The 26,951-nt window shown below is 37.9% G+C and overlaps 1 protein-coding gene across 1 annotated transcript in view; it reads left to right on the plus strand.

Annotated features, from left to right (window-relative positions):
- Positions 1-26,951, plus strand: part of Hmt-1 (ABC transporter ATP-binding protein/permease Hmt-1) — a 239,560-nt gene that overhangs the window by 133,869 nt on the left and 78,740 nt on the right. Inside the window, exons 7-8 of the mRNA XM_067140389.2 lie at positions 137-374; positions 14,263-14,438. Coding sequence (XP_066996490.2) covers positions 137-374; positions 14,263-14,438 — 414 coding nt within the window. The remainder of the gene's footprint in view (positions 1-136; positions 375-14,262; positions 14,439-26,951) is intronic.

Raw genomic sequence — 26,951 nt, forward strand, 5'->3', positions numbered from 1 at the left:
GTAGTTTCAGTATTATGTAATTATTTATATTCATGTTTGCTGATTGTGATGCATTATTAATAGCTTTAAATATGTTTGTACTAGCCCATGAAGTGTTTACAGAAATTGGATTCTATTGCAAATTTCTTTATTTCAGTTGAAGCTCTTCAGCCATCTGCACAGCTTAAGTTTGCGATGGCATTTGGGTCGAAAGACTGGAGAAGTTTTGCGTGTGATGGATCGAGGAACTGATAGTATATTTAACCTCCTGAACTACATCTTGTTCAATATAGTACCAACAATTGTCGACATACTTATCGCAGTCATATTTTTTATTGTCACATTTAATGGCTGGTTTGGACTCATTGTGTTTGTGACAATGACATTATATATATGTAAGTATATATTTGTGTTATAGTGAATGAAAATTATTGTATTTTAAATTTAATTATTGAGGTATTTTGTTGATCAGTACTTCAAATAAAGTGTTTACAGCTGGGCTCTCATACAATAAAGTGCTGGCCTTCTGAGCCCAACGAGGCTCAGTCTGGTGGTATTTGAAGGTGTTCAGATATGTCAGCCTTCTGTTGGTAGATTTACTGTGATGTAAAGGTGCTCTTGCAGGACGGAATTTCGTCTCCTCGGCTTCTCCGAAAACCGTAAAAGTAGTTGGTGGGAAGTAAAACCAATAACACCATTATTAAAGTGTTTACATTAAGAGTACATTTACTGCTCAGCCTTTAGAACTTCGCAGAAATTGTAAGTGTTCTACCTGGATTGGTATTTAATGTTTCAATGTTTTGTACTGTAAACTGTGGATAGGCTTTCTCATATTGGAATGAATTCTGAATATTCATGGTGAAATTCACCTGTACATTGATGAAAAATTGAGCTGATTTGCTCTTGGTCGTTGTGTACAGAGCAGGTAGGTGAAAGGTTTTAGGTTTTGAAAAAGTGGAAATCCTCTTGTTGATTATAACAGTTATTATGTTCCTATATTTACGATTTTTACCACATATCTTGCAAACTTGATGTGATTCATGGGTTATAATTCCTATCCTTTAGCAATGTGTATCTTGACCATAAGTGAAAGTATGATCCACAAGGGCTAAATAACACATTTGGAGATGGCCATATTTGAACGTGCTGTCCTCCAGAAATCACAGGATTTTTAACACTTTTAAAAGTTTTTTAACGGTTAGGTAAAGCGATGGTTGTAAAAACTGTTGGAATAATTAGAAAGACCTGACTTTCCTCTTCACAAAATATGTTTTAATTATTGTAACAGTACATCAGTTTATTTTTTATATATTTATGAACATGGTATGTTTTACAAGCAAAAATTTTTTTTCCTGATGTTGCTATAGATACTAGTCAGGTTAATATTTTAAAATTTTGCAAATATTGAGAACAAATCCACTAAAACATACTACTGATATATACATAGTCTAGCCTACGAGGTCATTTGGCATGGGTATCATTGTTTACAAGCAGTAATTAGCTTTAGTGTGGTAGGCCTTGAAACAATCCGGCATACACAAACCAATATCACAAATGCTGCAGAACAGTCGTGTTTCCCTCCTAATTCTCTTTCCATTATTCTTTTGCCCTTTGTCTGAACATACTTTACAGTACCTAGATGCATACTGCTTTCCTGTGGCGGGCAGAATCCCTTCAGCAAAATGCCTCCCAGTCAGTCGCGCAGCAGAATTTGTGATATTACGCTGGGTACTGGATTGTCAGTCCCTCCCATTTCCACGAACTTATTTGCTAATTCAATCATAAAGCCCTCTAAATGTGCTTTCTTTGGATTTGACCGTGTTTTCTTGTAAATTATGAATGAATTAACAATAGCCATACAAAAGGTATGGAAAAATACTTTTTTCCACCATTTCAGTTGCTTACATTGGAATGGATAATAACTAAGGAACTGATCCCCATAATCCACTCCAGTTTTATTTTTATTATAATCTAATACTAGATCAGGCTTTTCTTTGTTTATGTTTCCTCCCTTACATTTTACCTGAACACTTGTCATTTTTGCCTCGTGTCGTGATGAAAGACAATAAACATCCCTTGTGTCTTTCCACTTGAGTGCAAGTAAATGTTGTTTACATCTGAATAACACTTCACCTTTTCTCAATTTAGTTGTTTTGAAAATTGTCGGTAGGTTTTTCCTATTTTTTTTAACAGTGCCAACTGCCATTGTTTTTCTGCTCCACAAATGATCAAACAATGGGACACTGGTAAAGAATCTATCCATATAAATAGTGTGGCCCTTGTTGAAATAAGGACCACATAACCGATTTATTAGTTCCTGAACAGTGTTATTTGTTCCCCCAGCCGACCCTGTATAAATTTCGCAGTTGCAAACGTAACCAGATTCTGCATCACTTGATTCCATATTTGTTTGGCTGATTCTTCATGTAAACACGGAACCCTATCCAGCCTTGGAAAGGACATATGCCCTCATCAACTGTCAAATTTTCAGTGGGATAGAAATTTTCTTTACATTTTCTAATAAAATGGTCTTATATCAGTCTAATCTTATGCAGGGGATCATGGTTGGGTTGTCCTTTTGGAACATAGGTTCGATTGTCATTCAAGTGTAAAAATGACAAAATCGCTCGAAATCTATCCCTAGATAGGAGTTACCTCAGGAAAGGAGCTTGAAGAATCGGTGATTTTGCCCAATAATCTGTCAGCTTTGGCTTCACAACCAAATACATGTGAATGATTATTGCGAAGAAGTGATATATTTCCCTCAATGTAACTGTAGTCCAGGAGCCAAAGAGAGATCTTTGCTTTATCTGTTCACTGCGATTTCTTTTCTTTTTTATTGCATCGCTTGCATAACGATTTGTGTCTGATTTTATGTCCCAAAAAATATCTACGTTCAGATAATTACTAAAACATTCCCATGCATCACTGTTATTATCCCCTGGAATTCTGACTCCACTTTTTTCTTGAAATACTGGTAATTAAGGAAGATTATCAGTAGACGACCATCCGTCATCAATAGCGGGTCTCTGAACTGCACGCTTCTTCCCTTTGTTTTGATGATTTTCCCGCATTTCGAAACTTGACGACGGGCTTGCATCGGGTTGCTGTACGCAGGAAACAACCCAAATCATTAGGGACCCGAAATAAAACTATTACAGAACCCACTTTGTACCTATTTTATAATCAGCTAAATAATAAGTATACTTGCCTGGAACGTCGGAATCATCATGGTCACTTTGAATGAAATCGTCACCATTGTCTTCCATTTCAGAACCAGAGTCTTCCATAAGAACATCCAGTATGGATTCGTCTAAATTTTGTGCACTTGAATTAGACATAATAGCCACAAGAATGACACAAATAAGCCAAGCTCTCGAAACACACTCTCTTCCTGTCCATACGCACGTACTTTCCCGCTCGTTTCACAGCTGAGCGTGAGCGATGACGCAGCCACAGGCTATGTCGGAACGCAGCTGTGTTATCAATGCTTTGAAAGAAGAGCTCTTGACTGCAGCTCATAAGTAGTAAACACTATGCTCACTAGAAGCATCTGACAGTGTCCTGGTGAAATAAGAGCTTGCTGGAACAGCGCCTTCTCTTCCTAGCCACAGTGAAAACATACGCTCTTAGATTCTCCGAGCGCCGTCAGTAGCAATGAAATCATGCGCCCGTAGAAACTACGGGTGGCGTCTCCAATGTGTTAACCGGTTTGGTTGAGGCTAATGTACTACTATTTGAGTCATACATAGAATGATAGGAACATGAATAGGAACACGTAGGATAAGCACAGTGACAAGTCACCATAAAAAGAGGGAGAAATAAAAAAAGGAAACAAGGACAACCTCCATATTTTCATATGTCAGCCTTGTGTTGGTAAATTATTTGTCATGTAAAGGAGCTCTTCAACTGTCTTCAAATAGATGGCTCTCTCCTCATCATCCCAATTATTATTGTACATCCATTTTTTCTCACCCCGCGATAAGTTTGTTTATACTTTACCATTTTATTAAGAGGGAGGACTTCGACACTAGTCCAGGAGCCATCTTGACTACTAGTATTTAAATGAGGCATCTAGTATCAAAACTGGAGAAGTCCAACACTTGAGTTTCAGACTGGAAAAATGGCTTCAAATATCTCAAAATACACTGACTGACAGAGCAAATGCAACACCAAGAAGGAGTGGTCAGAACTTTATGCCAATTCCAGGGTAGACTGACGTCACTGAGGTATGCTCATGATGTGAAATGCGCCGCTGTGCTGCGCACGTAGCGAACGATAAATGGGACACGGCATTGGCGAATGGCCCAATTCGTACCGTGATTTCTCAGCCGACAGTCATTGTAGAACGTGTTGTCGTGTGCCACAGGACACGTGTATAGCTAAGAATGCCAGGCCGCCGTCAACGGAGGCATTTCCAGCAGACAGACGACTTTACGAGGGGTATGGTGATCGGGCTGAGAAGGGCAGGTTGGTCGCTTCGTCAAATCGCAGCCGATACCCATAGGGATGTGTCCACGGTGCAGCGCCTGTGGCGAAGATGGTTGGTGCAGGGACATGTGGCACGTGCGAGGGGTCCAGGCGCAGCCCGAGTGACGTCAGCACGCGAGGATCGGCGCATCCGCCGCCAAGCGGTGGCAGCCCCGCACGCCACGTCAACCGCCATTCTTCAGCATGTGCAAGACACCCTGGCTGTTCCAATATCGACCAGAACAATTTCCCGTCGATTGGTTGAAGGAGGCCTGCACTCCCGGCGTCCGCTCAGAAGACTACCATTGACTCCACAGCATAGACGTGCACGCCTGGCATGGTGCTGGGCTAGAGCGACTTGGATGAGGGAATGGCGGAATGTCGTGTTCTCCGATGAGTCAGGCTTCTGTTCTGTCAGTGATAGTCACCGCAGACGAGTGTGGCGTCGGCGTGGAGAAAGGTCAAATCCGGCAGTAACTGTGGAGCGCCCTACCGCTAGACAACGCGGCATCATGGTTTGGGGCGCTATTGCGTATGATTCCACGTCACCTCTAGTGCGTATTCAAGGCACGTTAAATGCCCACCGCTACGTTCAGCATGTGCTGCGGCCGGTGGCACTCCCGTACCTTCAGGGGCTGCCCAATGCTCTGTTTCAGCAGGATAATGCCCGCCCACACACTGCTCGCATCTCCCAACAGGCTCTACGACGTGTACAGATGCTTCCTGGCCAGCGTACTCTCCGGATCTCTCACCAATCGAACACGTGTGGGATCTCATCGGACGCCGTTTGCAAACTCTGCCCCAGCCTCGTACGGACGACCAACTGTGGCAAATGGTTGACAGAGAATGGAGAACCATCCCTCAGGACACCATCCGCACTCTTATTGACTCTGTACCTTGACGTGTTTCTGCGTGCATCGCCGCTCGCTGTGGTCCTACATCCTACTGAGTCGATGCCATGCGCATTGTGTAACCTGCATATCGGTTTGAAATAAACATCAATTATTCGTCCGTGCCGTCTCTGTTTTTTCCCCAACTTTCATCCCTTTTTGAACCAGTCCTCCTTGGTGTTGCATTGTCACTGTCAGTCAGTGTATGTCGATATAACATTTTTTTCATGTTATCTCAAAAAGTGGAAAGATGGTCATTAGGGTGTCTTATTTTGCAAAAAAAAAAATATGGGCTCATCCCCTAAATGTTTTCTATTGGGTCAGATTTAATCAAAAACACACTTTCATCTCAATAGGCTGATATTAACCTGTGCCGAAATTTGAATGTTAGGAATTATACTGCAGATTTCGTAGTTTTAAGTCAGTGGAAAAGCTATTGATACATGTTTAATCAATCAATCAATCCAATCAATTAATCACAACTGATCTGCATTTAGGGCAGTCGCCCAGGTGGCAAGATTCCCTATCTGTTCTTTTCCTAGCCTTTTCTTAAATTATTGCAAGAAAATTGGAAATTTATTGAACATCTCCCTTGGTAATTTATTCCAATCCCTAACTCCCCTTCCCATAAACGAATATTTGCCCCAATTTGTCCTCTTGGATTCTAACTTTATCTTCATATTGTGATCTTTCCTACTTTTAAAGACACCATACAGACTTATTCGTCTACTGATGTCCTCCCACGCCATCTCTCCACTGACAGCTCAGAACATACCACTTAAAATGTATATAGGAAAATATTTAATATTTATTTCCACCTATTCAATACAATACAATACAATATAATATGCTCTCTCCTTTACATCCTTATTACAACCCCTAAATACTCTCATAACCATGTGCAGAGATCTGTGCCCTCTATTTACAATTCCATATGTGATTACCCCAATGAAGATCTTTCCTTATATTAATACCTAGGTATTTACAATGATCCCCAAAGGGAACCTTCACCCCATCAACGCAGTAATTAAAACTGAGAGGACTTTTCCTATTTGTGAAACTCACAACCTGCCTTTTATCCCCGTTTATCATCATACCGTTGCCTACTGTCCATCTCACAACATTATCGAGGTCATTTTGCAGTTGTTCACAATCTTGTAACTTATTTATTACTCTGTACAGAATAACTGCATCTGCAAAAAGCCTTATCTCTGATTCCACTTCTTTACACATTTCATTGATATATATATATATAAGAAAACATGAAGGTCCAGTAATACTGCCTTTAGGAATTCCCCTCTTAATTATTACAGGGTTAGATAAAACTTCGCCTACTCTAATTCTCTGAATTCTATTTTCTAGAAACTTAGCCACCCATTCAGTCACTCTTTTGTCAATTCCAATTGCATTCATTTTTGCCAGTAGTCTCCCATGATCTAACCTATCAAACGCTTTACACAGGTCAATTGCGATACAGTCCATTTGATCTCCTGAATCCAGGATATCTGCTATATCTTGCTGGAATCCTATAAGTTGAGCTTCAGTGGAATAACCTTTCCTAAAACCAAACTGCCTTCTATCGAACCAGTTATTAATTCCACAAATATGTCTAATATAATCAGAAAGAATGCCTTCCCAAAGCTTACATGCAACACATGTCAAATTTACTGGCCTGTAATTTTCAGCTTTATGTCTATCACACTTTCCTTTATACACAGGGGCTACTATAGCAACTCTCCATTCATTTGGTATAGCTCCTTCATGCAAACAATAATCAAGTAAGTACTTCAGATATGGTACTATATCGCAATCCATTGTCTTTAGTATATCCCCCAAAACCTTATCAATTACAGCTGCTTTTCTAGTTTTCAACTTTTGTAGCTTACTGTAAATGTCATTGTTGTCATAGCTTTAGTCTCCTCCTCTATCTAGACATTATCCTTGTATCCAACAATCTTTACATACTGCTAACTGAATACTTCTGACTTTTGAAGATCCTCGCATACACACTCCCCTTGTTCATTAATAATTCCTGGAATATCCTTCTTGAAACCTGTTTCTGCCTTAAGTACCTATACATACTCTTCCATTTTTCGCTAAAATTTGTATGACCACCAATTATGCTTGCCATCATGTTATCCTTAGCTGACTTCTTTGCTAAATTCAATTTCCTACTAACTTCCTTCTATTTCTCCTTACTTCTGCAGCCATTTCTAACTCTATATCTTTTCAACCTGCACCTCCTTCTTAGATTCTTTACTTCTCTATTATAATATAGTGGATCGTTACCATTCCTTACTACCTTTAAAGGTACAAACTTATTTTCACATAATTCAACAATAGCTTTAAACCCATCCCAGAGTCTGTTTACATTTTTATTTACCGTTTTCCACCGATCATAGTTACTTATTAAAAACTCCCTCATGCATGTTTTATCAGCCATATGGTACTACCTTACAGTCCTAATTTTAAACTCTTCCTATTTTTCACATTTATTTTTAATTACCACAAAAACAGCTTTGTGATCGCTAATACCATCTATTACTTCGGTTTCTCTATAGAGCTCATCTGGTTTTACCAGCACCACATTCAGAATATTCTTCCCTCTAGTTGGTTCCATCACTTTCTGAATCAGGTGCTCTTCCCATATTGCCTTATTTGGTCTAATTTTACATAACACTTTAATACATTTTCGCTTTTTAGACTGTACTATGGTTTTTAGAATTATTGTGATACTTTCTCTTTAGTGTTTCTTTGTTGCAACCTGGGTACAGTGTACAGTGTTCTTGAACACAACACGACACAAATTGCTTTTGCTCTTCATCTACAGTCAGTAGTCCATGAAAATCTTGCATTAATTTAACACCCCTTTCAGCACAGTCGTTCACATATTTCAACTCCATAACAATCCTTTGAGCTTCTAAATATGAAATGTTGCTTGTCCATGTAGAAGGATATTCTTGAATAAAACTAGTGTCCATCTTCATGCAAGAGAAGATATCTCTGCTATTGGTTGACACATAGTCATCTATTGCTTTCACTGAAATAAAGATAAGATTGAAATTAGGAAATTTAAATTGACGAATTAAAAATTAAATAATAATAATAATAATAATAATAATAATAATAATAATAATAATAATCAGGATAAAATTAAACTTACCCTATAATTATCCAGCCAATTCTTCACAAAGAGAAATATATCTCTTTTCCATATGTAGATACTCTATGGCTAAATTTGCTACCATTTGGTTTTGATTTGTAAGTCTATTTCATCATCAAAGAGTAATAGGACAGACAATTCTTCTGATAAACCAACAACAGTATGTGGAGGAATGGCGTGGAATTATATTAGTAGATGAATAAGTCTGAGTGGTGTTAATTTTAGGGATTGGAGTATTTTACCAAGGGACTTGTTCAGTAAATTTTCAAACTCTTTGCAATCATTTAAGAAAAGGCTAGGAAAACAACAGATAGCGAATCTGCCAGCTGGGCGACTGCCCGAAATGCAGATCAGTGTTGATTGATAAATACCACATATGGTGACTAAATTTCTTTAGAGATGCTTTTTAAATTGTGGAATCTATCCTTTCATATGATTTTAGAATTGTTAAGAAGCAGAGATCTTGATAAGGAGCTTTTACAGCTGCACTACGCTGAGGTTACGGTTTGACATAAACTATTATATGATCAGAGACATCTCGTAAGGCATTTTCACTTGCACTGGATGGTTTAATTTGTGATCTTAGTAGAAACATTTTTAAACAATAAATAGCTCTTGCCATCCATCAAGTTTGATGCTTTGCCCTAGGAGGGCATATTTTTAGGGTTTTCTTTTTTCCAGAGTGTCCTTCAAAAAACATTGAGAAAGTTGTACGAGTTCAAGATAATCACCTCTCACTATTGGTTTATCTAATTCACTTTCATAAAAGTCTAATATTTCTTTAATTTCTGACTCACTAAATATTTTCACATTCTCTTTGCCACTTTGAAAATTATTGGCATTAACACTTTCCCAGCTTTCTCTAAAATGTTTAAATGTGGTATGCCAGGACTGTTTATTACATCGCGTACTTTACATTCAAATACACATCATAAAATAAGTTCATATATGTGATGACAGCATGGAAAAAACACAGTGGCGTGCAGTGAACACATTCGTTACCCCAAAAAAACACAGTGGCATGCGGTGAACACATTCGTTACCTACCGGGCGAGTTGGCCGTGCGGTTAGGAGCACGCAGCTGTGAGCTCGCATCCGGGAGATAGTGGGTTCGAACCCCACTGTCGGCAGCCCTGAAGATGGTTTTCCGTGGTTTCCCATTTTCACATTAGGCAAATGCTGGGGCTGTACCTTAATTAAGGCAACGGCCGCTTCCTTCCCATTCCTAGGCCCTTCCTGTCCCATGGTCGCTATAAGACCTATCTGTGTCGGTGCGACGTAAAGCAACTAGCAAAAAAAAAACACTAGCATTCGTTACTGCAGCTGCCAAAATATGTTTTAAAAATAAGCAATCGTAGCCCCACTACACTCTCTAAAGTTAACATTACCATTTTATAAGGCTGCATTTTTTGTGGAAAGGTCTGCCTGAGAAAGGTATTTCAAGAAAATTCTCAACCAGACACTCGCACATATTTCCAAATTGATATTCACTGCAGTGACGACACCATCATAACTTAATCTAGAGCAGATTTTAAACAATGTACTTAGTTTCATCCGTGATGCTTTGTGATAGTACAGTCATAGTTTTCACAAAATTACACTGGGACTGACTATTTGTCTTTAACTTAAAAAAACCTAACCTAAAGAATCAGCAAAATTTAACTGGTATTTTAACGTTGCCAAACTTTTATAGTTTCACTCGTTTACTGAGTGTACGTGAAACAATGACAAGTGTGGGGAAAATATTTGGCAGGATATACAACACACATTACATTAATGAAGAATGGCATAGAACTCACGAAAACTTCACCTATAATCCAAGAGGAACGCTACAAAAATTCACTATGTACCACCATCACAAACAACGAAATACAAAATTCTTTTACTTCGCGCTTAGCTCTGTGTTCATGCACCGAGCTCGATAGCTGCAGTCGCTTAAGTGCGGTCAGTATCCAGTATTCGGGAGATAGTAGGTTCGAACCCCACTGTCGGCAGCCCTGAAGATGGTTTTCCGTGGTTTCCCATTTTCACACCAGGCAAATGCTGGGGCTGTACCTTAATTAAGGCCACGGCCGCTTCCTTCCCACTCCTAGCCCTTCCCTGTCCCATCGTCGCCATAAGACCTATCTGTGTCGGTGCGACGTAAAGCAATTAGCAAAAAAAAAAATGTTCATGCTGGGCAAGCTAAATATTTTTCTGCAGCTATGAAAAACATACTCTACATGTGCCATCAACGAATTGCTCGAAAAAACTTTATACATGCCAAAATCCAGAAATAAAATATATTCTTCTATATTACAATTGATTTCATTTCATGCACTATGAGAGACTATGTCTCACTTCCAAAAATTGATGCCTGCCTGGCCATCAGATGATATAGATGTTGATTCCCATAGGGAATATGAAATATTTGTCCTGAATGAGTAAATTTATAATACCAATACTGCTGGTGGCTTCAAGTAGCCTATGCATTGGCCTCCACGGTATGCACTAGCCTTGCGTCTTGGTAGGTGTGTTAAGTACCAACTGATGAGCCCAACTTAACACACGAGGGTGAAACGCAGGCAGCCAAGAATGAATTAGCTGGAAAATTTATAATGTCCAATAACGGACCATTATATTGTCATATGGTATGAAATATGTGTGGGAATGATAAAGACAGCAGGACGTATTGGTCTACATTGGTTATATAGGCTGCTAAGGTAATTAAATGGCATATTGCTTTTAGTGCCGGGAGTGTCCAAGGACATGTTCAGCTCGCCAGGTGCAGGTCTTTTTTGATTTGATGCCCGTAGGCGACCTGCACGTCGGGATGCAGATGGAGTGATGATGAAGACGATACATACATCCAGCCCCCGTGCCAGCGAAATTAACCAATGATGGTTAAAATTCCCGACCCTGTCAGGAGTCAAACCCGAACCCCTGTGACCAAAGGCTAGCACGCTAACCATTTAGCCATGTAGCCGGACACTGCTAAGATGTATATGGGGGAAAAAAACATGTGCCTGATGATTGGTGTAAAGGTGTGATAACACCAGTATTTAAGAAAGGTGACAGGAATGTATGTTACAGTTATAGAGGACTTACACTGTTGTCACAAGTAGCCAAAATATTGGGGAGAATAATAGAAAGGAGGATGAGAGAAAGGGTAGAAAGAAATTTAGAAAAAGAGCCGTATGGATTTCGACAGGGCAGGTCAGTGATAGACCCTTATATGTACCATGAGATTTCTGCTGGAAAAAAACACTGGGAATATGGAAAATATCTGGTGTTGGTATACCTTGATCTAGAGAAGGCATACGATAGTGTTAGAGAAAAGGTGTGGGAAACCCTGGAAAGAAAAAGATGTGGAAGGCAATCAAGGGAGGTAGTGAAAGCAGCCTATAAGAATTATTTCAGTTGTGTCCAGACTCCAGTGGGGAGAACAGATTGGTTTAGAAACCAAACTAAGACAGGGAAGTGTATTGTCTCCACTTATGTTTATAATGGTTGTAGATGAAATTCTAAAGGAAACAAAGGGAAGATATGGATAGGATATGAAAATATTGTTGTTTGCAGATGACAGTGATCTTGGGATTCAACAATACAGAAGTGTAATTTCAGCTAGAGTCTTTAAATGACAATATTGAGAAATGTGGTATGAAAATTAGTGTGGAGAAGAGCAAAACAGTGGTGATGACAAAAGGAGAAAGAGAAGGAAAAGGAATGGTTAGTATCAGCAGACAAATTTTTGAGGTTATTGAATACAAATACTTGGGAAGTGAAATGATCCAAAACCACACCCGGGCGACTGGAATGGGACATTGATGATAATGATGAAATTATCCAAGATGCAAGGTTGGATAAGGAGATCAGCAGAAGGGTACAAGTGGGAAATACGTTCTATCAAAATGTAAGGAACCTGGTGTGGAACAGAGAAGTTCCTGTGAAATATAAAGAGATAATGTACAAGATATACTATACCCCTATATTAACATATGCATCAGAGATTTGGACTTTGACGGCAAGAAATGGGAGTGAAATTCAGACCAGTGAGGTGAAGTTCCTGAGGAGTATGGTAGAGGGAAGGCAAGGAGAGACAGAGTAAGAAATGTTGAGGTCAGAAAAGAGATAGGGGTAAAAAAAATAGTGATAGGATGGAGAAGAATAAATTGAGATGGTTTAGACATGTTACAAGGATGGAGGAGGGAAGGATACCAAAACAAGTGTTGGAGGCTAAGATAGAAGGAAAGAGGGCAGGAGGGAGGCCCAGAGCAAGATGGATTGATTCTGTCAAGAACAGAATAAGAAAAAGACTGAACTGGAATACAATTACTGAAGAGGAGTGGTGGAAGGAGAGGCAATGATGGAGAAGTGCCATCAACAACCTGACCTGGCAGGAGCTGGAGAATGGGAAATGAAAATGAGGATAACATCAGGCACTGCTCTATGAGGGTTATGCCAAAAGTTTTTTGCAGAGTGTGAGGAAAAATGTATTTGCAGAACAGTAATTATAATACTCTCCGTTAGCACATATACACTTTTCCATTTTCTGAAACCACTTAGAAAACGTCTCGGTCCAAGCTTCTTTCGGGATGTCTTAAGTGACTGCCTTTGACCCATTATTTAAGGTCCCTTCAATGTCACAAAATGGAAGATGTGTATCTTCTTTGATCATTTTCCTCACAGCATCAATGTTTTCCTGAGTTACAGCTGTTGCTGGGTGACCGGGAGGAGGTTCATCTTCAATTGACTGCCAACCCCTTGAAAACTCGCAAAACCAATTTCCAACTGTGGCCCTAGCAGGGGAAGCCTCACCAAAAACACGCAGGAAAGAAGAATGGCATTCTTCGGCACTTAAATTCTTTTTATAATCACAAAAAGTCACTGTGTGAAAATTGCGGCGCGACATCTTGCACCGTATTTGACTCGGCACTCTCATATGCTGTAATGGGCTCTTCATCTGACGAAAACCGCTGCCCATGAATTTTTTCCTTGGTCTTAGGGAACAGAAAGAAGTCGTATGGGGCCAGGTCAGGTGAATAGGGGGGATGAGGTAATACTCGCACTTTTTCATTTTCCAAAAAGTCCATTGTTCTGGCAGCCCTGTGCGTAGATGCATTGTCGTGATGCAGCAGAAGGTGCCCACTCTTGGACTTTGGGTGCTGTGATTGACCTCCATGTGGCGAGGACTTTGGGAAGACAGTCATTCATGTACCATTCAGTATTGACTGTACGACGTGTGGCCAAGGTCACAGAGGTGAGATGCCCCATTTTTGCAAAAAAAAAAGTGGCCACCATCTCCTTTTCTGAGCTCTGACCTCATTGAACTTTTGTGGGTGGTTCCTCCCCTGTAAAACACCACACAGAAGACTGTCTCTTTGTTTCAGGGTCATAACGGTAGACCCATGTTGTATTACCTTTGACGATATTGTAGGTGTCTTTGGATTGCCCTCCATTGAATTTTCCTGGCATGAAACGATACCAGTCCATTCTCGCCTCCTTTTGGCATTCTGTCAGGGAATGTAGCACCCAGTGGGCACAATGAGAACATTACACTCAGGACTATATGCTAAGAGTCAGTAATAGTAATGTGAACTTTATTATTTATCCTCATAGGTATAACATTGCTATAACACACACTTGTCAAATGGTATAGTTTTAGTGAAGATCAGTTTGTAATTTAGATCGTTTTGAATATACTTCATTATTGAATAAATGTATTTAGTTGTCTATGATACACCATAGTATTGAATCTATAGAAGGTTGTCTCTCTTCCAGTGTCTACAATCATGATTACTGAATGGAGAACAAAATTTCAGCGGCGAATGAACTTAGCTGACAATGCTCAGAAAGCTCGGAGTGTGGATTCATTGCTGAATTTTGAAACAGTCAAATATTATGGTGCAGAAAACTATGAGGTAGACTGTTTCCGTGAGGCAATCCTGAATTATCAGGTATGTAACGTATTTCTATTTTGTATATTTTTGTTGAAAGTTATCTTGTTTTTACATAACTTAAATTAAGTAATGGCCAAAACACAGTATTACCCAAAATGTAAATTCAACATTAAATCTTTTCCTTTTGTCACTATATCTGAACATCAGCCGACAGATCAGTTATACTTCACTGTCTCATAACAGGAGCCATAAGCGGACCCTGAATGCCTTTTGCTTACAATGTTGAATCATGCAGCACCAAGGAATATTTCCTCGGAACCTATTGAAGTTAGACATTTAAATCTTTTACAGGTGATACATACATATCTTGTCTTGAAACCGAAATTAATTTAATAAGATCAGGAATTAATTTTTGTGATTTTTTTTTTTCTTTCTTTCTGAATATCTAATCTTTCACTATGGTTTTCTCATGATTTGTGTGGTGAAATCTGTACCATTTCACCAATCACCATAAGAGTTTCATTTCAGCATATGCATGACGCCAGTATAAAGGAAATTAGGAAGTTTCAGGTCTCTGCATTTTAAAAATGCTGAGAAAATGTCCATTAAGTATTAAAAAATTAACTTGCAAGAAATGGCTATTAATGTCATGGCTTTAGTGAGTGTAGAATTTGTATTGTTTTACAAAAATTAATTAAAAGTTCTTTTAGTTCAGATGTTAACATAATTTATACACTGGTTAAAAGAGAAATTATCACATATCCAAAGTAAATAAAAAAATTAATTTTTCATAAATTTTAGTGTTTTGTGTCTCTTTCAGTTGTATCATGCTGTTTCCCATTAGTACACTCAGGTTAATTATGTTGTATATGTCTAGAAATATAATTAAAATCATAAAAAAATAACATTTGAGATATGATTTATGTTTTTGTGTTTAAGAGTAATGCATAGCACCTTAATTGCCACAGGTAATTACATGGAATGCAGAGCAAAATGGAGTGTATCCTCATGTAATACCTTATACCTTTTCTCATGTTGATGTAATTCTCTGACACTTTTAGGTGATCTAACAAAGCAAGTTGAGTATACTTCCTTTATATATGTGTGTGTTCTGTATGAAATAGGTCTAGAGATCATGCTGGGCAGAAATTTTTTAGAAGCGCTCCCGTTATTTATTTTTATTTTTTTCATCGTGGAACTTCTGACACTTGATAGTATACCTAATTTAAACAGTGCAGTCTCTTATCTTAATTATAGCTGTTTTGGGGAAATCCTGATGTGATAAATGTAATACCAATATAAATGGTCCGTTATTGGACATTATAAATGTAGCGAAAACAAGCATGAAATATACTTAAAAATGGAAGGACTGGCTTTCAACAGCCGCAGTTATCCAAAGAATGCTTTTGTTTACTATATATTACATTCGGAAGTACAACTCAATATATCGTCGCTGCTGGGACAAAACCTCCTATGTGAAATAGTTTTTTTCTATTTGCTTTACGTCGCACCGACACAGATAGGTCTTAGGCGACGATGGGATAGGAAAGGCCTAGGAAGTGGAAGGAAACGGCCGTGGCCTTAATTAAGGTACAGCCCGGCATTTGCCTCATGTGAAAATGGGAAACCACGGAAAACCATCTTCAGGGCTGCCAACAGTGGGGCTCAAACCCACTATCTCCCGATTACTGTATACTGGCCGCACTTAAGCGACTGCAGCTATCGAGCTCGGTGTGAAATATTTTAGCTTAGAACTTTGGCTGGTAAGGTTCTGTCATCTAAGGTGCAATATTGTGTGAATATTGTCGAGGCATTCTGGCTCTTCATAATGTATGTGCTGCAGGTCAGTATATATCCAAAAATATTATCACATAGGAGGTTTTGTCCCGGCAACGACGATATGCTAGCAGTCAGCTGGTGGGTTGGCACACTTTCTATCTACAGCATGGCTTTATTCGGAAGGGGTGGCTTCTGCTACACATACACCAACTAGGAATAACAGAGACCAACTCCAGAAACTTTTGCGAATAGATTCTCACTGTATGGACTCTATAATCGGGAACAAAATAGTCTTTAAAAAGTTTCAAAAAGACAAGATTTCGAATGCTCTCAATGGCAATGAAGATGACATCATTTGGGATGGCAACAACACCGGTAGCAGGGTAGTTGGCGGCACAAGATGACGATAATTCAAATGAAAGAGATTAAGTTTACTGTGTGATAGACCTGATGCTCAATTGACAGAGAATAAAAACTGGCCACTAAGTTCTTTTGTATTAGTATTGCATAATACAAGAAATAAAACTATGTTCAACCCTTATCCCTTTTCTCTACGGAGTCGAGTATGAAGCGAGATGAATCTTCGTAGTGGGTTTTTTAAACCAGATGCCTCCCAATTTATCTGCATGCGACTGTTATCTCTGGGATAAATTTAAAAAATGCCATGTTCAAGACAAATCAACACACCATACAAGAATCGAAACATAATGTTCGTCAGGAAATTGCCGGGATTCCTCATAATGAACTACAGTGAATGGTGACTCATTTCCTATGAAGGTGCCAGAAATGTGTGGAGAATGAAGACTGGCAGTTTCAATAGCACCTTTCTTTCTTTGGCGAGTAATGAACTTAATTTTGGTTACTCTTGTATGGATTGCCTTCCACAGTTGTTATTATATGGTTGAAGTGGGTGAGAACATCCCTTGCTGTTATATTTATTAACTGTTTGTGGTGGACTGTGTAAGAAATTGGGATGTTCTCTTGTTGCTGGGCTGGCTGTTCATGTTCCTACTGGAAGCATGCTGAAACCTAATGTTTGTCAGGAAATTACCCAGCATCCTCAGTGTGAACTACAGCAAGTGGTGAGTCATTTCCTATGTAGGTGCAGAAGATTGAAACCAGTACTTTTTTAATGTGAATACATACACTCAAAGATATTAAGTATTGATTAGGTGGGAAATCTCCATCCATAATTGTCACTTTATTTGAATTTCCAGCTAATGACCTTGGATCTATACACAACAAACGGGCGCGCAGTCACCCATAGCAAAAAGACATGCTGGAGTAAAGGATATCTAATCACCTCATAGATACTGCTGTGTAGTAATTGTTTGTCAATTCCCCTTCTTCTGGACAGTAATTTTTTCTTAAATATGAGTGGCTCAAGCGATAGAGGCATTGGCCTTCTGACCCCAACGTGGCAGGTTCAATCCTGGTTCAGTCCGGTGGTATTTAAAGGTGCTCAAATATATCAGTCTCATGTTGGTAGATTTACTGGCATATAAAAGAACTCTTGCAGGACTGAAGTCTGGCATTATTATTTATATTATTTACACATCAATGATGATATGACGATATTAAACATAAACTCTAAGGGCCCCCTGCTCAACATAACAGAAGATTTCTATATTTCCCTGGAACAATACGCCAATTCCATTCACAATATTAATGACATTACAGAGAAAACTAGAATCATTTTGATAAAGCCATTCCTGCATTAAAAAATGACTATCTCAAAATAGTAAACAAACAGAACATAGCACGCCCCAAAAGAACGACGAATCACAATCCTAACCCCAGCCCTACCCTCATAATAGCCACTCCTCCTACCCCTCCACCTATATCCCTCTCCACAGCTAACATGAGTCCCAGACGCACTCGCAGTAGTACACAGCAAGCTTCCAAACACAACGCTACATGACCTCCACAACAACAGTAAGTACCCTTTTCACCTCCATACAAACCTCATGCATTCCTTCTTACACACATTATACTTATACTAGCTTATCTTTACAGATAACAGCAATATCTACAACACGAATACAGACGAGAGAGGTGTCGCTACCAACAGCTCCTTTAATCAAATTTTTTTTAAACTCAAGACCTTGCAGTCTGTCACAAAACCTACTGAAGTATATCAACGGTTGAATCACAACAGTACTTGAAAAATTTTCACGACAAGGGTTTTCACCACAAATTAACATGACATATAGCAGCCAAATAGAATATTCTCAAAGATCACTTTATGCAACTAAATCAACATAGACATAGAAGTGCAAGAACTATAAAGAAGCTTGAAGAAGGACCTCCACACAACATGAACTCTCAACAAGTGTTTTAACATACATGTACTCTATATTTTAGTGTGTTTAAACTCATCAAGTGTTTTATACTGTGCTTTATGTATTTTAATATGTTTAATGTGCTCAATATGTCTAATGTACACTTAATAATTTAGTTTACTGTAGCGTTCACTTCCACATAGATCATATTTTAACCCCCACATAGACAAACATTACTACAATATATTTTATTTTTAACCCCATCAAGATGATTTAATCATAATAACATTTCTGTGACATGTTTAATGGCTACAATCTATATATATAAAGACTGACTGACTGACCTGACCTGACCTGACCTGACCTGACCTGACCTGACCTGACTGATCATCGCCGAGCTAAAACTACTGGACATAAAGAAATGAAATTTTGGGGATACATTCATATTAAGATGTAGGGGCTCGCTAAGAGAGGATTTTTTGATATTCCGTCGCTAAGGGGATGAAAAGGAGGGTGACATTTTAAAATGAGTGTATCTATATCTCAAATTTGTAAAAATTGATATTTAGAATCTTCTTTAAAAATAAGAAAACAAGTAATTTTTTGTTCTCGGAAAATCCCAATAGGAGGGGTAAAAAAGGGTGAAAAGGGGGTTAAATGCCTTTAATCAGGATACCGGTAGTTATATCTCAGAAACTGAAGATATTACAGACCTGAAAATTAGTACTTTCGATCTCTCTTAAAAATAAAGAAACACGTATCTTTTTGTTTTTAGAAAATCCAATTAATGGGAGAGTGAAAAAGGGGGGGGGGGGGGCTGAATTTTTAAAATGTGTGTATATATATCTCAAAACTTTGAAAGTTTACAGATGTAAAATTTGGTATTTAGAATCTTCAGTAAAAATAAAGAAACATATTTTTTTGTTTTTGGAAAATCCCAATAGGAGGGGTGAAAAGGGGTAAAAAATGGGTTGAGTGCATTTAATGGGGATACTTATATCTCAGAAACTGAAGATATTACAGACCTGAAATTGGTGTTTGGAATCTCCTTTAAAAATAAAGAAACATGTACCGTAAAATGGGGTGAATAGAAACAAAAACCAGGAAAGTTTAATAATTTGCTGTAAATAACACTCTAATTGTTGCAATTTAAAATGTGTTGGATATATTTGTAAAATAACATATACTGAAAGAGGAATTCATGTTTCAAAGGTTGTCCACACTGTTCTGTGGAAGCCATTGTCAAGTAAATTGGAGACAAATTATCACGGGGAAATTGGGGCAGTAAAACTTCATTCAGGCAGCAGGTAAAATGTTGGCATACGCTAATCTTATTTTATGAAATACTTAGCCTTATGTTTAATAAACAATACCATAAATATAGCATATTATATTTCTACATGTGTTTGTATATCTACCCTCAATTTATTTTTCAGCACAAATGGTCGATTTGTGGGGTGAATAGAAACAAGAACTTCATCATGCCCCGAACTTATAAACGTGATCCTAGGAGCAAGTGCTATCACAAACAAAGCCAAGAAGCGATCCAGGCAGCAGTGGATGACATCACAAACAATGGCCTGAGCTATAGGGACGCAAGCAAGAAACATAAAATAAAGTATTCTGTATTCAAGGAAAGAAAATACTGATTGGAGATAATCTCTCGTCACACCTTTCAGTAGAGTCGATAAAAATGTGTGCAGACCATAATATCAGCTTCATATTCTTACCGAGTAATTCAACGCATTTAACGCAACCCCTAGGCGTTGCCTTCTTCATACCATTGAAAAATGCTTGGAGATCAGTATTGGAATCGTGGAAAAATGGTCCTGGTGCGAAGGAGACAAGTGTGCCAAAGGATGTCTTTCCCCATCTCCTCCTGAAGCTTCTTGAGAAAATAGAACTAAGCAAGTCCGAAAACAAAGTCTGGTTTCAGAAAATGTGGTATCGTGCCCCTTAACCCAGAGAAAGTTCTGAAATTGATACCAGCAAGAAATGAAGAAGGACCCCCCCCCCCAAACAGTGATGCTCTAGACAGGAGCTTTGTGGTAATTTTAGAAAACCTTAGATATGGCGACTCTTCAATGCCCAGACGAATTCAGAAGAAGCTTTGTGTTGAGCCAGGTAAGTGTCTCAGCTTCAGACGAGTCTTCAGACGAGGTAGATGAGTCAGAACATGTCATTGGTTCTGATGAAGATTCTGTTTCATACCGGTACACTGAACATGAGGAACCAGACAGTGAAAGTCCGTCCACTCTAATTTCAGCTTTCAGTGTTGCTGATGGTCCATGCTTTTCCAAGAATGATATTGAAGAAGGTGACTGGCTGCTAGTTTCCTTCCCATGTGACACGTCCAAAGCAACTTCAAACAAGGAAAAGGATGGCTTGTGCATTGGCAAGGTTGTTAAGAAGACAAATAACATGTTTTCTGGTCAGTTTCTTTGTGGCAATTCAACCAAAAATTTCAATGGATATATCTACCAGTATCTAGACGTCCCTGATGAATATGATTTGCGAATACAGTCAAGTGAAAACTAAAGTGGAGAGTCCTGAAACGTATGGCAGAGGTCTTCTCAAATTTAAACTCGACTGGCGTTATTTATAACTCCATGTGTGCTTTTGTTTTCAATTTTTGCTTTTTATACAGGACAGACAGTAGGCATTCTATGATCAGAAATACCGTTTGACATTGAAAATGTGTACATTTTTAAAATATATCTGAATGTTGTAAACTTTTATTCAATTTAACCTACTAATTTTGTACTGACTGTTTCCAATCCCCCAAATGAAGGTACAGTAGCAACATTATGGTAATATGTATGCCTGTTTCCATTCACCCCACTGGCGGGTAAATAGAAACAGACATGTTTTATAAAAATATTTTGTGAATGGTAACTGCTAAGACCATGATAATTTGGCCAGTTGATAATTTGACCTACACCCATATATTGCCACAAAAATAATTCATGTATCTTTCGTAGAGCGTTGTCCAGACAATTTCAAAAATTAAAATTGTTTCTATTCACCCCATTTTACGGTACTTTTTGTTTTTGGAAAATCCAATTAAGTGGGAGGTTAAAAGGGGGTGAATTTTTAAAATGAATCTGTCTAATCTCAAAATTTTTAAAGTTTATAGATGTAAAAATTGTTATTTAGAATCTCCTTAAAAATAAACAAAACACGTATACTGATGTTTTCGGAAAATCCGAATAGGAAGGATGGAAAAGGGTGAAAAGTTGGTTGAATGCCTTTAACGAGGATTCTTATATCTCAGAAACTGAAGATATTATGGACCTGGAAATTTGTAATTGGGATCTCCTTTAAAAATAAAGAAACATACTTCTTGTTTTTGGAAAATCCATTTAATGGGGGTTGAAAAGGGGGGTTGTGTGAATTTTTAAAATGAGTGTATATATATCTCAAAACTTTTGCAGTGTACAGATGTAAAAATTTGTCTTTAGAATCTCCTTTAAAAATAAAGAAACATATTTTTTTGTTTTTGGAAAATCCCAATAGGAGAGGTGAAAAAGGGTGAAAAATGGGTTGAGTGTCTTAAATGAGGATACTTTATATCTCAGAAACAGAAGATATTACAGACCTAAAAATTGGTATTTGGGATCTCCTTTGAAAATAAACACGTATTTTTTTTTTTTTGGAAAATCTAATTAATGGGGCTTAAACAGGAGAGACAAATTGGGGTGAATTTTTAGAAAGACTATATCTACAGTATATCTCAGAAACATAAAATGTTACAGACGTAAAGATTGGTATTTGGAATCTCTTGTAAAAGTAAAGAAACATGGGTGATTAGTTTTTGGAAACTCCTATTAAAGGGAACTGAAAAGGGGGTGAAATTTTAAAATGAGCATTTCTACAGTATATCTCAAAAACTTAACATGTTACCGAAGTGAAAAAATAGTATTTTTTATCTCTGTTGAAAATAAAGAAACGTGTATTTTTTGTTTTCTGAAAAACCACTTGGGCGGAGGGGTAAAAGTGACTGAAAATGGGATTGAATTCTTTTAATTAGGATACTGATATCTCAAAAGCTGAAGATGTTACAGATGTGAAATTTGGTATTTGGAATTTCCTTTAAAAATAAAGGAATATGTATTTTTTGTTTTCGGAAATCTACCTAAAGGGAGGAGGGAAATTGAAAAATTAGTTGAATTATTTTGTAAAAGGATACTATTTTTGCGGACGTGAAAATTTGTATTTGGAATCTGCTTTAAAATCGAGCAAACACATACACTCGTCTGCCAAATTATTATACTCAGATTGAAAATATATGGATTTGCTAACATTTTGGCAAAATAAACATATTTCTGGTAGTATTTCATGCATTTTCTTTATTTCATTTGTATTTCACATATTCTATTTACCATTTTCCACAGAAAAAGCATTTTCTTAACTACAATTGTCTTTGTAATGATCAAACGTTTAGTATTTTGTGAAGCCACCCTTAGCTGCAATCAGTGCAGAGACCCTCCTTAGCATACTTGTAATGCATTTTCTTGCCCATTCCTCCATATATGGGCTGTTCCAAACCTCATTAAGTCTTCGTAGGAGCATGTTCTTGCTTGTAATGACACCTTGTTTAGTAATTTCTTTTTCCAGCGCCTTCCAAATATTTTCTATTGGATTCATGTCAGGCGAGTTGACTGGCCAGTCCAATATATTAATTTTTTGATTCTGTAGGAATGCTGTTACTGGTTTAGCCTTGTGGCATGGTGCTGAATCATTCATGGAGGTAAAATCATTTTTCGGGAGCCATTCTGAAACTTGAGGCAAAAGTTCATTCCTTACCACCAGCTCGTACTGATCCTTCCGCATTGTGCCTTGAACAATATACAGAGGGCAAATAACCTTGCTGCTAATCACAGACCATATCATTATGGAGAGAGGATGTTTCACCCGTTCTACAACACATTCTTCTTTGAATTTTTCATTGGTGCAGCATCGGACAAACTCGGTTATATCATCAAGGATCTGTTTCAAAGATTCATCTAAGAAGCAAATGTAAAAATACAATGCCAGTGTAAGAAAGTATTAATCAATATTATCTTACATCATGAGAACACAAGAAATTGCATGTACAATTTTACAAACCTCATTCCAATCTTCCTCTGACCAATTTTTGTGATCCTTAGCCCACTGAAGCCTTTTTTGTTTCACAGCAGTTGTCAACTTTGGTTTCTTTAAAGGGCAGTGGCACTTCAGATCCACCTCTTTGAAACGCCGCTCTAAAATTCTTTTCGGTAAAGCAATCCCAGCATTCCGAATTTTATTGGTTAACACTTTAGAGGGTGTACGATGAATTTTCGTTGCATAATTGCAAATTATTTTATCAATTCTGGGCGAAGTTATCCTTTTTCTGCCACACCGACCTCTGCGGCATGAGTCTCGAGGTGTGCTTGTTTTCATTTTTTTGGCGATATCTCTCACCGATGACCGCGAAACCCCACAATTGATGCAATCTGCCATTGGTTAAACTGACAGTGGGGCAATAATGTAGAAATTGTGGCTTTCTTACGAAGGCTTAAGTCACAAAGCTTCCCCATCTCAATTTGTAGGTTAGAATCCCTAAACGGAGAATAACAATGGATTTAATGCATTGTTCCACACGGCTTCTTATTAATTACTCCGCATTCCTTACTGTAAAAGTAACTTGTAATTACAAACATTAAAAGAGAACATATAGACCGCAATAACCATAGGACATCAACGAACAATAGTAATACAAAACTTGCGCGTCAGTAATGCTGAAGTTCCAGCCTGACAAACAATGATACGACACTATTTCAGGACTTGCCAACTTCTTATTATATGTAGCAGTCTCCAAAGAATAAATAACTCATGAATGGGCAAGCTGTAAAACTAACAATGGAAAATATAACAGCTTTGCTCTTCAAAAAGGCAATTACTTGTTCTGAGTATAATAATTTGGCAGACCACTGTATTCCTGGAAAATCCAAGGAAGGGGAGGGGGGGGGGGAGAAGTGAAAAATTAATTGCATTAATAATTGCATGAGGATACTTGCATCTAATCAAAACAATAGTTTTTACAGGCGTAAAAATTGATATTTGGATCCCCTTTAAAAACAAATAAAAAGCGTTTTTGGGCGAAATCATAAAGTGAATTCTTTTTATGGGGTACTTATATCTCAGAACTGAAGGTAACAGACAGGTATTTTGAATCTCCTTTAAACATAAGGAAACAGGCCTTCTTTTTTTTGGGGGGGGGGGGGTAAATCAAATTAACGGCAGTGGGGTAAAAAAGGAGTTGAGACCAATTGATTTTACTGTTCATAATGTACTTATTCTGATCATAAACTGATCATTTTTAATCTTTCCTGGGTTCGTTTTCAAGAACCATCTTTTCCTTTGGAGTACATAAAGTTAGATTACAGTAGATTCTCCTGGCATATAAATAAAAATTTACACACATTTGAAATAAACGATATGAATGATATTGACCGTGCAATTGTTCACCTCTATGATATGGTCAATAATTCACGGAAGTATATCATTTGTGTCGCCAGAAGTCTCGCGCATTTGCCTACGCGCGACGATGGAGCTGGTCACATTGTCAGCAATGACAATGGAGAGGATGTAATTTACTGCCAAGTAGTGGTCTTGCATCAGGCTGTGGGTTCCAGACCATCAATAATAATAATAATGATAATAATAACCTAAATTCAACTAATATCACCTACCCTAATAATAATAATAATAATAATAATAATGATGATGATGATGATGATAATAATGTTCTAGACCGTCATAAAAATGTGTGGACCGCTCTGGAAACGGGTCCTGGCTGGGTAATGACTACGATTGCAGTTTGGCCGCGGGTTCAGTACCGCCAAGGCACCCAAGACGACACTACGCCAGATCTCCTCAAGGATTTGATCCATATTAAAATGCTTATAGGAAAAGATGGCAAACATTTAGGAACCCAACTTGCCGGGTGGAATACCTGGACCTAGCCCGGGAAGTATGAAATCGATTGCTGGAAAGAAAGATTGAAAAATGGGAGGAACTTTGCCCTAATCTCTCAGAAAACGAGTCAGATCACGAATTTTGGCGGATTCTCTCTGAAAACGAGTTAGATCGCAAATTTCTGCAGATTATGCATAAAACGTTAAAGCATTCAATTATAAATTTCATTATAATACCGTAGCAAAGCTAGTATTGTAATATACCAGCTGATGATGGCCGTGATGTAAATCCATTTATAATAAATAAGGTACTGATAGGTGGAACACATTCTTGTCTGTATAGTGAAATCTGGCATTTTGGCACCCCTGAAACCCGTAAAGGTAGTTAGTGGGACATAAAGCAAATAACATTATGATTATTATTATTATTATTATTATTATTATTATTATTATTATTACTACTACTACTACTACTACTAATACTATAAGGATGCCGTGGTTTACAGAGGTGTAAGAAGGTGTGGGCATGAATGGGTGGATAGAGAAAAGATCAAATTTTAACTTAAAATCTAAAATTCACAATTTTATTTCTTTCCCTTTTTTTAAAAAAATTTTTTTTTCAGAATTTAAACTTTGATAAACAGTAATCAGGTACAATAAGAGTTGAGTTAGATAGCTCAAACGTTACACCATTCCCAAGAGCACTATTGCTCCAATTATTTACAAGAAAGGAGACGGGCCTCAAAAATGTTCAACATTTGAAAGAGCATCTTTGCTCCACATAATTACTCTCTAGGAGAGTACTCTTCAATATTTACAATATTCCAGCCTTTCAAAGGCACCCATTTGAATAGTTAAACATCAGCAGAGGCAATAAATGCCTATTTTACATGGCCTTAGCAAAAAAGAAAAGGTTCAAGTTATTGGCCAAAAATCAAAATGTTAGGAGGCTAACACTTACACTCCTTTGAAATTCACTTGAAAATACCTAAAACGCTATGTGGGTTGATCGCCCTAAGTTACAGAGGCTAAGCCTATACTATGGAGGTGACTAGAAGGAGAGAAAGATTTACATTACAAAAGGAAAATGTTAAAGTTTACAAAACCATAGTCACCTCAATACCAAGTAGAAGGGGAATAAAAGAGGGTTCCCACTCCTTTTTCCCTAAGTAAGATTAAGGTCTTAAACCAGATTGAAAACTAACATTACAAGACTACATTAAGAAATAATTTTGAAACCTTCCCCTTGAATTAGCCTTCTGAGACTATTACATGATTTGAAGATGTCTGCCATTACCTTGAGCTGGAGGACCTTCCAGAGATGGGTGAGGCATGTCCCCTGCCTCCACTATGAACACACACTACTGCTGGACTGGAGCGATGGAAAAACCACATGGCCCAAAAGGTCCCAGCTTTTATAGCAGAGAGGAAGGTTCCAGAATTCTCTGGGCCGAAGCCCCGGACACACCCACAATTCCCATTGGATAATCAAATAAATATAAAAATTCCTGATTGGTCGAACGTTTATAAGAAGGAAGGGATAGCAGTGCTAATAACCTAAGAACACA

Source organism: Anabrus simplex, chromosome 2, assembly GCF_040414725.1.
Source record: "Anabrus simplex isolate iqAnaSimp1 chromosome 2, ASM4041472v1, whole genome shotgun sequence".
Taxonomy (NCBI): Eukaryota; Metazoa; Arthropoda; class Insecta; order Orthoptera; family Tettigoniidae; genus Anabrus; species Anabrus simplex.